Raw genomic sequence first — 17460 nt, 5'->3', positions numbered from 1 at the left:
TTCATTATAGCTTCAGATGAGCAGTTCAGTTTTCTGTATGCCCCAGTTCTCCCTATTGTAAAACTAGAAAAAGAAACATCCCACAAGAAGCTAATACAATCTCTGGGTGGAAAAATATGTCCAGAATTGCACAGTAAATCCCTCCCTTACAATAGTTATTTTGTGAACGTCTAAATTTACATCTGACCCAACTAATATAGCTCAGTTGGGTTGGAGCACATGGCTGTGGAGCCAGTGTCTGGGAGTTCAAATCTCCACAGTACCTCCCTATATCACCAGGATCATATGTGGCTGATGACATTAAGTGCCTGGACTTTAAAAGCTTCCACCATCCCAGAGCATCACCAGAAGGAGGGAATGACAAACCACTTTTGATTACTTTCTACCCAGAAAGCCATAAAAGGGCTGCTATAAGTTAACAATGACTTGACAACACATAACTGTGATGAAGGTATGTAAAGCAAGCTTGTAAGTCTGTATATCTATTCATAATTATATCAAAATAAAGGTAAAAGGAACTGGAACTCAAATTCAATCCTGTGAACTGTACATACCTACATTTCCAGTATCTCCCTGCTGGAACTTTTTCAAAAGATGGGTTTGGGCATTTAGGATAATGTTTTCTGCACCAGTCAATCAAGAACTGTTTGGGAGATTTTCCAGTCCAGCTCCGAGCAGTATAATCAAAATTCCTCATGTCATGTGGTTCTTTCTTTTTTGCTAATAAAAAAAAATACAAAGAGAGCACAGAATAATTTGCCATTTCATGGCAAAAGTATAAATAAATTATCATTACGTTTGGAATAAATGTGAATTTTAAATCGTTTAAATGCCAGCAGTGTTGAACAGCAATATGAGAGGCAGGAATAATTATTTACTTACAGACACATTGCACTCAGTTTCCACATGAATTATGATATTGCCTGTTGAATGTTGAATACTAAATCACATTGCATCCAGCTAATAGTGTTCGTCTAAAAGCAAAACTACAATAGGGTTTCTCCTAATCCAGTAGAAAAAGTACCATATTTGCCGGCGTACAAGACGACTGGGCGTATAAGACGACCCCCCAACATTTCCACTCAAAATATAGTTTTATTACTGGCTGGTTACTTCAAAAGATACTCAAACATTCCAATTCCATGAATACGTAATCAAAAATATGTGCCATCAAACTTAGCAGGTCTCATTCTGAAGGCATACAGTAGCAGAGCTTTTAGATACATATGCTTAACCAACATTGTAGTAATATTTTCAACACATAAAGCAAGCAAGTGAACATGTGAATTAGTGTGAAGGAGCAGAGACAAAGAGTGTGCCGTCCTTAGTTGACCATACGGAGGAACAGAGGAAAGAAGGGGAACATCAGGATATGACAAGGGCTGAGGAGGAAAAGGCGGGAGAGTTGACAGTTGAGGAAAAGGTGGGAAAAACTCTGGTAGGAGAGTGAGTGGAGCAAGAGGCATCAGTATGGGAGGAGGATAAAAGTGAGGAAGGGGTGGTGTGGTTCAGCACTGTGGTAGAAGAGTACGAGAGGAAAAAGAGGAAGGAAAGACGGAATGAGTGGACAGCTACAGTGGCACCAAGAGAGGCTGAGTTGCGGCATGAGTGGGAGAAAACTACTGCACCGTTCCCTGAGGGTCCAGACGAGAGGGGGTGGGTGAGGCACTCATGTTGTGGGACGATTTGTGCGATCAGGAGTGCCCCACCACCGCGGTTGGAGGACAAGGAACGACATGGAGTGCTACACTATTAAGCCCGTGGGACTATAGCAAGAGTTTTGTTGATGTTAATGATGGCCTGTTGCCTAAGTTGGAACCGTTGTTACCTTCAAGTGAAGTGCTGGTGGACATTGGGGAGAATAAAGTTGATAGTTTGAAAGTTATAAAGACTAAGCCTTTGTTATTTCCTGCCAAGAAGGAGGGACCGTCTGGGGGAGGTAGCGAACCTCTTCACAATTCGTCAACAACCATTTACACCAAAATGGGTCTGAAAACTTCAGACACGCATTTCCATTAAGTACTACTTTGGATGCTCTTTCTAGTTTAAAACAAGGACACTCCTTATGTTTCTGTTTCAGCAGTGCATGGAGTTGGCAGTTGGATGGAGTACATGGTAGGTTCACATTTTTCAGATCAGCAAAGAAAAAATGGTAGTATCTTATGTGACCCAAAAAGCTATTAAAATGGAAATAGACGCAAACAATGTATTGTTGATTTTTTTATTTTTTTATTTGATTTATTTGATTTATATCCCGCCCATCTGGTCTGGTCGACCACTCTGGGTAGCTTCCAATAAGGTGTATACGATAAAACATAAGGATTTTACAAACAGTCCATAACACATACAATAATAAAACAAATAATAAATGAAAGAAAAAATAAAGAAAGAATTAAATATTGACAAGAGGGAAGGCCTGAACTTACAACCATGTTTTTAGTTGACTCTTAAAAGTGCCCAGTGTAGGGGCCGCACGAATCACCGGAGGAAGGTTATTCCAGAGGCGAGGAGCGACCGCCGAGAAGGCCGTTTCGTGTCCTTTCCTTCTGGGCCTCCCTTGGCGTTAGGCTCCTCAGCCTCATCTCCTGGCTCGTGCGGGTGATCCGAGTAGAACTAGGTGGGAGCAGGCGTTCCGCCAAGTATCGAGGTCCTAAACCGTTTAGGGCCTTATATGTAAGCATTAACACTTTGAAGTCAATGCGGAAACGGATGGGCAACCAGTGCAGCATGGCCAGAGAAGGAGAGATATGTTGGTATTTTCTCACTCCAGTAAGGAGTCTGGCCACTGCATTCTGCACCACTTGAAGTTTCCGCATCAGCTTCAAAGGGAGCCCCACGTAGAGCATATTACAATAGTCTAATCTAGAGATTACGAGCGCATGTAGTAAGGTAGTGAACGCCCCCGTGTCTAGGTAAGGTCACAGCCGGATAATCCGCCAAAGGTGGAAAAAGGCGGTGCGGACTACCAACGCCACCTCCGTTTCCATGGTGAGCGTCGGGTCCAGGTGTACCCCCAGGCTGTGGACCCCACTCTTCGCGGCCAGGGCCAACCCTCCAAACATGAGGGAGTTTCCCAAGCCACCATCCACAGGGCCACCCACCCTCAGAACTTCCATCTTGTCTGGGTTCAGCCTCAGCCCGTTCTCCTGCATCCACTGCAGTACGGCCCCCAGGCAGCGCTGGAGGGACAGGACGGTATCACCTGCAGTTGGTGAAAAGGAGATGTAGAGCTGGGTGTCATCAGCATATTGATGACACGATGCTCCACACCCCCTGATGATTTTGATGAATCAGTTTTGAGCCAGTCATCAAAAGATGTAAGGAAAGAGACTGATGTAACCAAATGACTATGTTTTATCTCCTCTTAATAATTAAAGCCATATAGACTGTATATGAAATAACTTTATTAGTGCTTTTCATCTCTACCAAAAGGGATGTGAGAAATTGTGCCTCTGAACATAAAAAAAGAGTTCCACCTCTTAAGAATTAAAGTCATGTGAACCTTGTTAGCTCATATGACTGCTTAAGCATCACTGAGTAAGCCATACGAGCTATTTTTGTGGCTGTCCTTCACATAACAGGTCTTCCTCCAACTGTAAATTCAGTTGCATGACCAGTCACGCAACAAGCAGTTCAGTAAATGTGAAGAGCCTTTTGCAAATACCCTTCCCTGCATAGTTGATTTTGAATTTTGACAGGAATGAAAAAGGCGAAATAGTATTTTATTTTGGTGCTAGAAGTGGCAAGAAAAGTGCTTCAGAATCATTGCATCAGTGCATTCAAGGCTTACAGGAATTACACCTATGTGAGGCTACACATCAGGTACAGTGGGGTCTCGACTTACGAACTTAATCCGTATTGGAAGGTGGTTCTTAGGTCAAAAAGTTCGTAGGTTGAATCTGCATTTCCCATAGGAATGCATTGAAAACCATTTAATCTGTATCTGCTCTTTTCCGTCCATAGAAACTAATGGGTAGCTGCTATTCCGCCTTCTGCCACTAGAGGGGGATATTTTTTTCTTTTTTTCCCTTAGGTTCGAGGAGGAAGGCAGGGAACAGTTTGCAAAGCACTTTAGAAATCTTTTTTCACTGAAGCCAATTTAAAATAATGTATTAAAGCATGTTGTGCTGATTTTTTCAGCACAAAGACACAGAGACAGGCTTTTTAGGTGCTGAGCAAGCCTCCCCAAGCCTCTTCAGAGCCAGCCGATCAGCTGATAGGCGGGGAGGGGAGGGTGCAGGAGCGGGGGGGGGGAAGCACAAATGGCTGCCAGGCTCCCTTCTGGTGTGGGCTTTTAGCTGTTTCCTGCTCTTTTTCCTGCTCTTTGGGGGCTACCAAGGCCTGGTAAGTGACTTTCTTTTATTTATTTTAAAGTTTCTGACCCTTTTCCCCCCTCCAGAAGCCTCTAAGGGGAGGGAGGGGGCACTTTTTTTCCTGTTCATAACTCAAGGGAAGTTCGTATGTCGAGTCCTTATTTCCTCTATAGGGCGGGTTCGTAAGTTGAATTGTTCGCAAGTAGGGTCGTTCGTAAGTCGAGACCCCACTGTACTGCAAATGTTATGAACCCTCTGTAGATGTAATGAACTCACATTAGACAAGTGGTTAACTAAAAAGAACAATTACTACACATTTTGGATAGTTTTCTCATTCTACTTCTATGTAAGACAATCCTCAACAGTAGTTTTCATGTTGTTTTAAACAAACATTTCCATACCTTTTTGTTCCTCTGGAGCAGCCTGAGACTTTTCAAGCACATTCAGATTTAAAGCACCATCTGTTTCTAGTGGCACAGGAGGCTTTTTCTTTTCACTTGGCTGGTTTGTGACTTTGAGAGCAGGATTGAAAACAGGATGTTCCTCCAGGGTTGACATCTCTATCAAGAAGCAATATATGTTAGATCACTGAAAGATGTGACAATAGGGAGAGACGCTTACATGACATATTGGCTGTTGGATGGAGGAAGGAAAATGTTTTAAATATGTTTTAAAGATTAAAATCCCATTCTTTATTGTAAAAGTGGCTCGGCCTAAATTCTGCACCTCGAGAGCAAAGGGTAAAAAAGACATTTTTCGGAAGCAATGTTTTTGCTAGAAATTGGTGAGCAACTCAAGGCTCGTATAAAACTGAAGCACAGTTCCAGAAACTAGAATTACCTTCTTTTATTGGTCTCATTCTCATTAAGGACTTCAAGAAAGAGTTCAACCGGTTTCTTAAGACTACTTTTGGCTATTATCTCAGTGGTACAAAGGAAGATTGAGTAGAAAAGTGATCAAGTAAGAGAAAAGCTGAAGTGTCAGGAATGAATGAGATAAGAGTCTCAGTCATTCACTGGCATGTAAGATCACTTCCTTTATAGGCATTTGACCGACACAGGAAACAGCTCAGTGCACGTGTTCACATTGCTCTTGGGGCAGATGAATACTAACATAGATCTTCCATATACACTGTATATGAAATAACTTTATAAGTGCTTTTCGTCTCTACCAAGAGGGACGTGAGAAATTGTGCCTCTGAACATAAAAAAAAAGAGTTCCACACTGAAAACGAAAAAGCCAACCATACCAACACATTTTTATTTGCATACTGAATTCTTACATTCATGCTAAAATGTATATTCCACTGTCCTAATGTTTTCCCAACAATTCAAATTTTAAGTTTTTTTAGATGTGTAAATTTTTTGAAAATGCACAATTGCATCATGTTGTATATCAAATGATAGCCCTATTTATAAGCTTTAAAAGGACACCTGTCCCAGGTTTGCAGCTATCATAGACATCTATTAAATGGCATTTGAAGTTGTGGTGGCTAGTGAATTTTGGCTTTTCTTGCAATTTTGAAAATGCACTATCTCAGAAAGGAGTGGACCAAAACATCTGAAAGAAATATTTTAGAACATCTCATGGTAAGGTACAAATGTATCAAAAATGAACCAAATCCATGATGTCAAGGTTCCATGAATTGGTTGATTTGACTCCTCCCCCTTTTGGTCAATATGCATACAACTGCTCATACAAATTGCAGCAAAACTGGAAGATTTTTAATAGTTTGGAACTTAGTGCCTTTGGCCTGACTGGATAGCTCACTGGTTTAGGTAGAGGTTGGGTGTTTGATTCCCCACAGTGCCTCCTGTGAGTAAAGCCAGCCTATGTGGCCTTGGGCAAGCTGAACAGCCCCTGGATGCCTCCAGAAGAAGGGAAGGGTAAACCACTTCTGGGTATTCTCTACCTAGAAAACCCTGAAAAGGGTTGCCATAAATCAGAATTGCTTGACAGTACATTATTTATTTATTTGGTATCTTTAAGTGCACTGTTGTTTGCGTTAGTAGAGTGAAACAGTATCCAGCCAGATATTGACCCAAATGTTGAACGTTCCTACCTTGCTGAATCCGCCTTATTTTTTCTTGTGCCACCTTCTGTCCATGTTTGTCCTTGTCTTGCTTGGAAGAACTTGCTTGTTCTTTTGCTTCCACAAGTTTTCCAGCCAAGTGTAAATACCTCTCATTCTGTTCAAGGTGAAGTAATCAGTTACACTACAGGCATCAATCATGTTATACATAGAATCTAGTATGATAACTTGAGCTTCAATGTTATTGTCTTTTTAAAGAGACACAGGCACTAGCTTAAGGCCCTGAGTACTCCATAGTCTCCATAACAGCAATAGCACATGTGATCATTTCTTGTGTCTACTTGCAAACACTGGAAAGAACCATTACCTGCACAGCAATTAGATTAATTAACATTAGTGTTTAAAAGGATACAAACCTTGCTGTAAGATCTCTTATAAAAGTGATGCTAAAGGATGCCTCCCATAGGAAGAAGGAATTTTTGCATGTGAATCTCATGGCTAGGATCTGTGGCTGTTAAACCACAGCACTGTATTATTATAATTCTGTCCTAATTTGATTTATATGCCATCCTCCCTCAGAAGAATCCAGTGACTAACCATTTATGTACAATATACATATAAAATGACCACAGTAAATGTTCAATTTATCAGTGTTCAAAAATGAAATGCAATACAACAAAGTATGATAAGCAGGGGAAAAAGAGTAAAACAGTTATTTTTATCCAGAAGGCTCATACAAGTAACTAGGTTTTCAGTTGACAACTGAAAACCTAGTTACTTGTATGAGTATGGGGAACACATGAATGTCTGCCAGAAGGGAATTCTACAGTTAGAGCACAACCAATGAGAAGGTCCCGCTACATATGGCAACTCCTCAGGTACTCTGCACACCACAAGTAGAGTCTCTCCAGCGCTCATAGTCTCAAGATTAGATTACCGTAATGCGCTCTGCATGGTGCTGCCTTTGAGACTGACGTGGAAACTCCAGATGGTGCAAAATGCCGCAGCCAGACTTCTAACTGGGGTGAAGAGGCACCAACATATCTCCTCACACTGGCCGCCTTGCATTGGTTGCCCATTCGTTTCCGCGCTGATTTCAAAGTTCATACGATTACGTATAAAGCCCTAAACGGTTTAGGACCTCGGTATCTGGCTGAACGCCTTCTCCCACCCAGTTCTACCAGAGACACTCATTCTAGCCAGGCCAGGTGATTGAGGGGCCTATCGCTGAGGGAGACCTGGAAGGAAAGAACGAGGAACCGGGCCTTCTCAGCAGTGGCCCCTCGCCTCTGGAACAACATGCCCCTAGAGATCCGCATGGCTCCCTCTTTGGGTGTCTTTAGAAGTAAACTAAAGACATGGCTATTTAGGCAGGCTTTCCCTCCTGCTGTATTTTAATATCTATATTTCTACATCTTGGATTTTTGTATGTTATTGGTTTTATTGTTTTTAAACTTCGTTATGCTGCCCAGAGTAGACTATCTGTCTATATGGGCGGGGTATAAATCTATTAATTAATTAATTAATTAAGTCACAGATAGCTCCTTCAAGTACCTGGATCCTGAAGTATTCAAAGCTGTATATACTACTACTGATTCATAGTCTAGTACAGTAGCCTATACAGAAATTTCATGTGAAATACATTACACGCACCTCCTCCTGCCCGTCTCCACATCCATACAGCAGTGTTCCTTGCTAGCTGATGTTTCAGAAAGGATTCTTTCCCAGTCCTTCCTGGAAAAACAAAGAGTCTTGTGGTGCCTTATAGATCAGCAAGATTAATTTGGTATATGCCTTGCTGGATTGCAGCCCAGTGCTTAAGATACACAGCATGCACTCTAGAAAAGCCTTTGCTGAATAAGAATTTGCTAATCTTTAAGGTACTGCAAGACTCCTAGTTGTTTTAATTGTGAAAGTCCAATCTGGCCTGGAAACAACATGGAAGTGCCAGTGCCAGAACCAGGCCTGTTGTGTGTTAAACACATGCTTCACCTCTTAATTTCATTTCGCATCACTTGTCCACTTTGCATAATTTATACAGGTTGCAGAAAAAAGATTTTGTTAGTATGGGCTGCTCATAAACTTGTCAATATGGACTCTGAAATGCAGACAGAATTCTACACAGATTCTTCTAAGAAGAGTTTTTAAGAACTGGCTTCTTCATAGAAGAGGAAAATGGAAGATGTTGTCTCCTGTTTCGTAATGTTGATCATCTGTGGTTCTGAACAAGAGCCAGTTGCACTTTGAGAAACTGTTCTAATAAAAGTGTCTGTTTTAATTAGCATTTTAAAAGTTGTTAGCGTGTACCAAAACATAACAGCAAGGAAAGTTGCTCTCTGGCACCCACATTATAGGATCTAAAGGTATGCAAATGACTTGCAAATTTGTAGGTTTGGGATTACAGACTGTGATGCTTAACATAGGGGACAAGGGGCTCCCATTTATAATACATGTATCACATGCAAGTGAGGGGTGTCAAAACCGACAAGACAAATGTTTAACTTTAAATGGTGCTTATTAATGCTGTAGGTTAAACATATTGGAAATGAAGACAGATGAGCATAAACAAGCTCATAAACTTACTGGGTCAAATTTTTCTTCATCCAAATTCTTCACAGATTCATTTTTCTCCTCATCACTCTGTTGTTCGGCATACTGCAGAATCCATTCCTTCATGCTGATCTCTTTTCGCTTCTCTGTGTTTCCCTTTAGATATTTTTAAAATATTAGGTGCTTAGAAATGTTCAAATTGCATTTTGAAAATAAAAATAGAGAATCTGGCCATGATTATATCAACAATTTATAAATGGTGCACCCATTACAAGAAAGTAAGTCCAACTGTCTGCCATGGAACATTCTCCAGTAAACATGTTTATGACTGCAGGGCTACGGGTTTTTTAAATTAAACTGCCCCTATGAAAAAAGCCCATGGAAATCTGATGTCACACAAATTGTGGTTTTTTTTTTACAATGAAAAGGGTATTATCAATCCTAGGCAGAATATTTACTACTAAAAGCAAAGTGTGCTGCTTATATACTGCTCCATAGCACTTCAAGCACTCTCTGGGCAGTTTACAAGTTAATTATGCAGGTTACACACTGCCCCCCCAGCAAGCTGGGTACTCATTTTACCAACCTCGGAAGGATAGAAGGCTGAGTCAACCTTGAGCCGCTACCTGGGATTGAACCCCAGGTCGTGAGCAGTTTTGACTGCAGTACAGCAGTTTAACCACTGCGCCACTACAACAAGTGCACATTTTTTTACATTACCATTAATTTTTTTAAAAGTACTATCTAACTTTATTGCCTCTTGACTAGTCTTATAGTACACAAGGCAAATATTTGAAAAACTAAACATTATGTTTCTACTGAGTTTATACTTTGCCTTGTTACAAATGACTATGAAAAACTAAATATACCCTTCAGATTGATATCATAGTTCTTTATAAAAAGATTCACAAATTCTTTTGCACGGTTTTTTCATGCCTATAGAATACCTTTTTTTCACACTCATCTTCCTTCTTTTTATTATTTGGCACGTGAGGAAGTTTACACTGTGAAAAAGGAGAATGAAATTTTGCTCGTGTTTTCTGTTGTTCTTCGCCAAATTGCTGGCTGAAACCTTCAGGCAATGCATCTTTGAAGAAAAGAACAAAAACAAAAAATGTAGTTGAAATATCTTTATGGAAACTATTGAATTATATGTACAAACCATTTCATGAAAAGGTTACTATATGGCGTTTTCCCATGAAATGGCCGTTATCACCAGTTGTGAAAATTATCCCAGGAATAAGTTTTAAATCCATTCATCCTATCTTCATCAATACCTAACATTTTGATACTATTTTGTTTTATTTATCTAAAATATTTTACCCCTCCTTTCTCCTCGAAAGGACCCAAGGCAACTCACATCATTAAAAGGAAAATATACAAAAGCTAAAAACCATACGTAAGTGTACAAATATTAAAAAATAATTAAATAAGCATCATATTAAAAATGGTAAATAAAATCAATATTAAAAGCAGAAAGAGAGCACAAAACCTCTCTCAGGCTGCCAGTCACCAAGAAAAAGCCTGTCTGAAGAGAAAGGTCTTTGCCAGCTTCTGTTGCCAGTGTCCATACAGTAAGTCTAACAGGCCTCTACTATTCACATTTCCTTCTTGCTTTTTCTGTTCATCTCATTTTGTTCTTTCTTCCCCTTTCCCACCCATCCTGCAAATTTGTTCTGAAGCAGATTCTAACAGTACCAAGCAAGAGGACTCTGTTCTGCCAACAATGTCCATCCGTCTAGCAGATAATAGAGATCCCACCAAATGTTCCCAAATTTCATTTTCCTTTTACAGTATATTTACCATCAGAGAGGTTTAAGCATAACCAGTCAAGGGCAGAATGTAGATCACCGCCGTATAAAAGAGTATTTTTCATAGCTTCTTCAATATCTTCAGTCTTAAAGGAAAATCCTTGCAAAGCCATGTATACATCCTGGAAAAAATGTTAAGGAATCAGTACTGAGAAACTTTCCCAAAACTAATGCTCTTTGTACATACAGACATTTTTTGAGACAGCAAGCCTCGTTTAGTGCTATAGCAAAGCAGCTCTAAGTTTCATTCCACTGAAAGACAGAGTCATTTCCTATGCTGTAATGAACAGACAAGTCTATGTTTTGGATGAGCTATGAATGTGTATCAGAGTGATGTTGAATCAGTCCCAGAGTCTGTGCAACATTCACCCAAGCCAAGAGCTGCTTCCAGGCTTTTGAATGTACTGCCCCGAGAGGCCAGATTAGACCCCTCACTCTTGTTCTGCCACCATCAGGCAAAGACCTTCTTTTTTAGGCAGGCTTTTAAGCAATAAGGGAGCAATCTATTTTTTAAAATTTAGATATTTTAAAATGTTTTCCCAACTGTTTTTAATCTTGAACAATGTTTAATTTTTTAATGTATAGTTTTGTGTGGCAATTCTAACGTGTTATTGTTGTATAATTTTAATTGATGGGAGTCACCTTGGATTCCCTATGGGGAGAAAGGTGGCATACAAATAAAATAGAATAAAATAAAAGATAAAGTTTTAATGTCTTATATAGATTTTTACTGCTTTAACCATGCAACTATTCAATGATACAACTGTAGAATCACACAATTTTCTCTGCTAAACCACAAATTTTCCTTACCATGGTGAAGGACAAAGTATAGTTGATACTACAGAAAGTCTTGTGACATGTTTAAGACAAACAAGTTTTCTACGGCATACACTTTCTTAAACTGCAGTTCATTTCTTCTGATAATAATATCCTGTTCTCCCTCATAAGCAAATTCTGATAACTTGCTTCAAATTAAGTAATAAAATTTTAATATTGCAGACTTTATTTGGACCATGGAACACTCATGTTACTGGCAAACATAACATGAAGATACTTTTTTAAAAACAACAGTGGGTTTTTTTTTTACAACAATGGTTTGGACGACAAGTATTCACAAATAAAACAGTAGACCTCACACATCAATTGGCGTGGTGCCTAAAACCTTTACTCTATCATCTGTGGCAGGTCCCACCAAGCACAGAAATTGGGAACGGGGTTCTAAAAAAATAAGCCAAACCCCACTCCACTTCTCATTTTGCTGTTTGGGGCCTGGTGGATTTGGAGTTTCTCCCTGACCTTTTATTGTAAAACATTCTTTGTCTACAGAAACATCATTGCTAGAGGGGCATGAGGAGAGATCTGTGGGAGCCTGGAGTCACAGAAAACATCCTTAGATTGCCCCATGTGCCCAACAGGTTACACTCTGCCTAGAAATGTGAAATTTCAAAAACAAAAATCAATTTTTTCCAGAACAAGTTTTTCCTTATTTTTTTCTCGTAAAAAATGGAAATTTTTCAAAAAAATTACATCTCTAACTCTGCCTATTCCTGTCCTATATGAATAAAATGACATTCTGAAAGAAGAAGAAAGCAGACAAGGAAGTAAAGGAAGACTGGTCATATTGTTTCAAAAAATGAAGTCAAAAAACGTGTACATTGAAGGGACAACTATCAAGCTTTTATCTTTAAAAAAAAACCCTAACAGAATGTGCTAATGGATGACTTCTTTATGTTCACTTCAAGACATGTCCAGTGTTATGTCGCCATTAAAAGAACTGGATAGGGACTCTGGTGCTGCAGGTTCAAGCTCCCACTCAACTGTGAAATTCTCTGGATATTCTTGGGCCACTCAGTCTCTCTCTCCTGGTCTGCTCTACCTACCAAGTCTGTTGTAAGGAGAAACTGTAGGAGGCTGAGAACTAATGTTTGCCAGCTTGAGTTCACTGGAGGAAACGCAGGATATCAAAACAAAAATATAAAATCAGCAACTAACTCACAGAGGCAGAAGTGCAAGTAATTAATCTGTTGTTGATCAGAACCCTCCACCTTTTCTTTCCAGCCTTAGAGTAGACTACATTTGTCAGTTCCTCTTGGACATAGTTCATGGTGGTCATATATTTTATACTAGTGGAACACTACTGGATAGCTCAGTGGTTTATTAAGGTATCTGACTGCGGAACCAGAGGTTGGGAGTTTGATTCCCCACTATTCTTCCTGAACAGGGGCTGGACTTGATTATTCCTTCAAGCTCTGCAGTTCTAAGATTATTATCATTCTAAGATTATTAGCAAATCTTTACCTGTAACTTTTTAGCAGTAAGTCGTCTGGATATCATTCCCTTTTCACCACTTTGTTTCTTATGCTCATTGATTATGCCAATTATTCTTTTTTCCAAGTTATTGTTAATTACCACCTGTGAAAGCAAAATCAATCATTAGCACGATGTTAGCTAAAACACAATAAGATCTGATTAAAACACAAACTTATAAAAATCTATATGGGGAAATGAATAATCTATTTCATATGTTTTCATGAAAATGTAGGTGCACTGAATCAATGAGATTTGATGATCAGTTAAAAAAGCCATAAAGCTCAGCACTACTAATATAGCATAATTTTATTTATTTATTTGATTTATATCCCGCTCATCTGGTCATATCATGTTTCTTCTCCTCCCAATGGATTGCCCTACCTTAAGAATGGATTTATCTGTGTTTGCAGAAATATTGGAATCAGCTGCAGAACCAAAGCTGTATGTTTTGGGACCTACGGAGTTAAACAGACAATTATTTGACAAAGTTGACAGTCAGAAAACCAGAGATGTTTCTCTTATATACAGTTACAACTACAAAACTTGCTACACAACTCTATAAATGTTTACTCAGAATTTCCATTGTGTACAATAGTCTTTACTTGTATTGAATGTTTAAGCTTAATGTCTTAAGTTCTGGTAAATCCTGGACTAACGCCAGAGATAACAAAAAGGCACCGACTCATTATGACCATTCCCAACAGTGTAGCTGAGGTCCCTGGATTTTTGTTAGAATGAGATAAAAGTTAGAAAGTTGAGATGTGCTATAGTTGTGTGCGAGTAATAAAAGTATTCCAAGCAGTTAGTTAGCTTGTCCTAGCAGCCAAGACCAAGGCAACTGAACACCTTATGGCAGCAGAACTCAATCTGTGTTCATTATATGGGGATGGCTGTGCCATCGTTGCCCCATCTCATCCCAATATTTTGAAGGAAAGATCTCAGAAAAAGCTCAGGAAAAGGGCAAAAACATTGTGATCTTCCTCTTCTAATGCTGATTATTAGGCACACCCAAGTCAGAGATATTCAAATGCAGCAGCACACCTGGAAACACCACTATGTTGCTATGCTGCTGCTGGGTCTGCTGAATAATGTACAATGCGGCTTTATTTTCTTTTTTTAAAAACCAAAAAAATATCCCTATGTGCCTATATAAGTTGGGAACAAATTAAGGCATAATTTACATTGGATGTTGATAAACATTTATTCATTTAAATCTTTCTCCAAGCAGGCCTTGTCACATTAACACACCATTTGTTAGTGATTTTGAACAATAAGGTACAGTACTGGTGTGACATCAGTATGTATCTGAATTGTCCGGCACCCATGATAAGCAGCTTTTAAACATAACATGGCACACATATCCTTTAAGAAACTTCTAGAAAATTTTTTATTCCACCAGGCCTTTCAAAATCTGCCAACCTACCAACCCCCTATGAGCATGAGCCTTTTACTCAATTGTCACCTGTTATTACTTTAATGTTTATTATTCAGCTTTATTTAATTTAATGCACTTCCTTATGCTACATTCCACTTAGGAAATCAACCCTGAATGCTCACTGGAAGGACAGATCCTGAAGCTGAGGCGCCAATACTTTGGCCATCTCATGAGAAGACTCCCTGGAAAAGACCCTGATGTTGGGAAAGTGTAAAGGCAAGAGAAGGGGATGACAGAGGATGAAATTGTTGGAAAGTGTCATCGAAGCAACCAACATGAATTTGACCCAACTCCGGGAGGCAGTGGAAGACAGGAGGGCCTGGCATGCTCTGGTCCATGGGGTCACAAAGCAACTAAACAACAATGCTACATTTGTTTTGTTATTGTCTGCAAATCATCCATAGTGACCACTGGTTGGATGGGTGGTATAAAAATCAAATAAATAAATAATATGGAAAGCTTACCACCATTGTCTACTCATTGCTTGCAGCTTGAAATACTGCCTTTCAATGATGTAAGCTGCCTTGGGTCCATCTTAAGGAGAAAGGGCGGGGTAAAAATATTTTAAATAACTAAATAATCAATAAATACAAGCCTGCAGCCTGGAGACACAGTTTTTTAAAAAGCTCATTTCCCCCTTAAAGGCTGCATTTAAAGATACTGTACAGAGTATTACAAACAAGGAATGTCCCTGCGAAGAAAACGAATGCAACATTTCTGGTTCTGGGGTGCAGCAAGGACCTATACCTGTACATTACGTTTTGTCCAGATCAAACACCCTTTTCCCCGGCTGGACCCTCTTGAGGCGGCGACGTCCAGCCCCAGAGATCCGGGAACCTATTTACTTCCGATGAGGGATGGCGGAGCGTGCCTTGGGCGACCAAGAGGGCTCCTCACTGACGCCGATGCCTTTCCGTGGAAGGAACCCCCGGTTAACCTCACCTTGTTTAAGGCGCGGGTCCTTGCCAGCGGGGCTCGGCCGGGGCGCCCCGGCTCTCTTGCCCGCAGCTTCGCCCGCAGCTCCAGATTCAGGCGCGGCGGCAGGGGCGCCGACCGCTTTCGCCCGGGCGGCGGCGACCGCGGCGGGATGGACCGTCCCAGCTCCCGCGGCGCCGCTGCCCGCCTTGTGCTTCTTGTTCTTGCCGCCCATAATGACCCGGACCGGCGAGGGGAGAACCCTGACAAAGCCCTCGCGCCGGCTCTGCGGACATCCGGGCACCGCCAGCGGCCACGGGGGACGGCCCTCCTGATTGGGCCGCGCGCCGCGACGGGAAAGCGCGCAGGTTCTGACGCCGGGCGACAACCGCTTCCGCCCACAGTGGCAAAAAAAAAAAAGAGAGGGGGTCAAGCAGAGCCCCCACCCCCGCCCTCCTCAGCTTCCTGCTCTTCCTTTTCCACCGTTTCCCTCAGAAAGAGACCATGGCTCCATGTTATTTTCCTTAATTTAATTTGTGTGTGGTTTTTTTGTTTTAATGACTTCGTATTTTTATTTTGTTCCTTTATTTTTCTGACTTCTGGCTTTTGTTTTTATTTCTGTTTTGTTTTTACCTCTCATGCTTGCACCGACCAACCCCCCTATCGAAGGGTGCGTGATTTATTTTTTCTCCATCAGGATTTCTCGCGTATGAAGTTTTTAAATCTCACTGAACGGAGCCATCCAAGAGAGAGAGAGTTGTGTGTTTGTCTCTCTATTCGTATCTCTATGGGGCAAAGGGGAGGGAAAGACGTCTAACGCATCCCGGAAGTTCCGCCTTAGGGTCGCTTGCCCGCGCTGTGCATGATGGGAAGTGTTCTCGCGAGGTCGGGGGAAACATGGCGGATGCCTTCGGAGACGAGCTGTTTAGCGTGTTCGAGGAAGATCCTTCCACCGCCTCCGGGTCGAAGAAAACGAAGGGAGCCCCGGAGGCAGCTCCTGCTGCGGCGAAAGCTGGGTGAGGAATAGGCGGAAATCTTGGCAAGGAGATACAGAAGGGCTTGAGAAGTAGGATTTCCCGCTTATAGCTGTTTTGGGGAGATGCGTGCATTTAAAGGTCTCTTTCGCAGCCCAGTGTACATTCCGTGTAGATTTCTGGCTGACATGGGGAAATTGTTCCTCCTCCCCCTTGCTGTTGTACTAGAGTGCCCATCATCCTTTACCAAGGGCTATGTTGGCTAGTTCTAATGGGATTTGTTGCCCAGTATAGAGAACCTATATATAATCCTTCGTGGATTGCTGCCTTGTGGTGGCGAAGGGTCTTCAGTAATTCAGAGAAGCTGTGGGATATGCCGTGCAGGGACACCCAAAACAGACAGGTTATGGTGTAGAGTTCTAACTTAACGTGATCCACCTGGAGCAGGAACTGGCAAGCCACTCCAGTATCTTTGCCAAGAAAACTCGATGGACAGAAACAAAAGGCTAAAAGATATGACACTGGAAGACGGGCCCCTCAGGTTGGAAGGTGTCCAACATGCTACTGAGAAAGAGTGGAGGACAAGTAGCTCTAGAGCTACTGAAAGCAGTTGGGCCAAAGCCAAAAGGACACTCAGCTGCAGACACGCCTGGAAGTGAAAGGAAAGTCCAATGCTGCAAAGGAAAATACTACATAGGAACCTGGAGTGTAATGTCAGTGAAACTTGGTAAGCTGGATGTGGTCAAACAGGAGATGGCAAGAATAAACAACATCCTGTGTGTCAGTGGACTAAAATGGACAGGAATGGGCGAAGTCAATTCAGATGATTGTCATATCTACTATTCTGGGCAAGAATCCCATAGAAGAAATGGAGTAGCCCTCATAGTCAACAAAAGAGTGGGAAAAGCTATACTGGGATACAATCTCAAAAATGAAAGAATGATTTCAATACAAATCCACTTTTCAACATCACAGTATAATCCAAGTTTATGCACCAACCACCGATGCTGAAGAGGCTGAAATTGACCGATTCTATGAAGACTTACAACACCTTCTAGAACTGACACCAAATAAATATGTTCTCATTCTAGGAGGCTGGAATGCTACTCTAGGTAGTCAA

General features: G+C 41.1%; 2 protein-coding genes across 4 annotated transcripts in view; one reads left to right on the top strand and one right to left on the bottom strand.

Annotated features, from left to right (window-relative positions):
* Positions 1–15713, bottom strand: part of DHX29 (DExH-box helicase 29) — a 38460-nt gene extending 22747 nt beyond the window's left edge. The window contains exons 1-9 of one of the 3 annotated variants that reach the window (XM_072992758.2): positions 15394–15713; positions 13398–13471; positions 13005–13118; positions 10699–10828; positions 9843–9982; positions 8929–9051; positions 6376–6502; positions 4715–4873; positions 555–720 (exon numbers count right to left, since the gene is read on the bottom strand). In XM_072992758.2, coding sequence (XP_072848859.2) covers positions 555–720; positions 4715–4873; positions 6376–6502; positions 8929–9051; positions 9843–9982; positions 10699–10828; positions 13005–13118; positions 13398–13471; positions 15394–15601 — 1241 coding nt within the window. In that variant the 5' untranslated portion in view covers positions 15602–15713. The remainder of the gene's footprint in view (positions 1–554; positions 721–4714; positions 4874–6375; positions 6503–8928; positions 9052–9842; positions 9983–10698; positions 10829–13004; positions 13119–13397; positions 13472–15393) is intronic. The other 2 variants (XM_072992760.2, XM_072992759.2) reach the window with 2 other exon arrangements.
* A 508-nt stretch (positions 15714–16221) lies between these two features.
* The window catches only part of MTREX (Mtr4 exosome RNA helicase), a 71828-nt gene continuing 70589 nt past the window's right edge, over positions 16222–17460 (top strand). The window contains exon 1 of the mRNA XM_020805552.3: positions 16222–16382. Within this exon, the coding sequence (XP_020661211.3) occupies positions 16264–16382 (119 nt within the window). The 5' untranslated portion in view covers positions 16222–16263. The remainder of the gene's footprint in view (positions 16383–17460) is intronic.

Source organism: Pogona vitticeps, chromosome 2 (genome assembly GCF_051106095.1).
Source record: "Pogona vitticeps strain Pit_001003342236 chromosome 2, PviZW2.1, whole genome shotgun sequence".
NCBI classification, from domain to species: Eukaryota; Metazoa; Chordata; class Lepidosauria; order Squamata; family Agamidae; genus Pogona; species Pogona vitticeps.
This window is presented reverse-complemented; position numbering and strand designations above follow the sequence as displayed.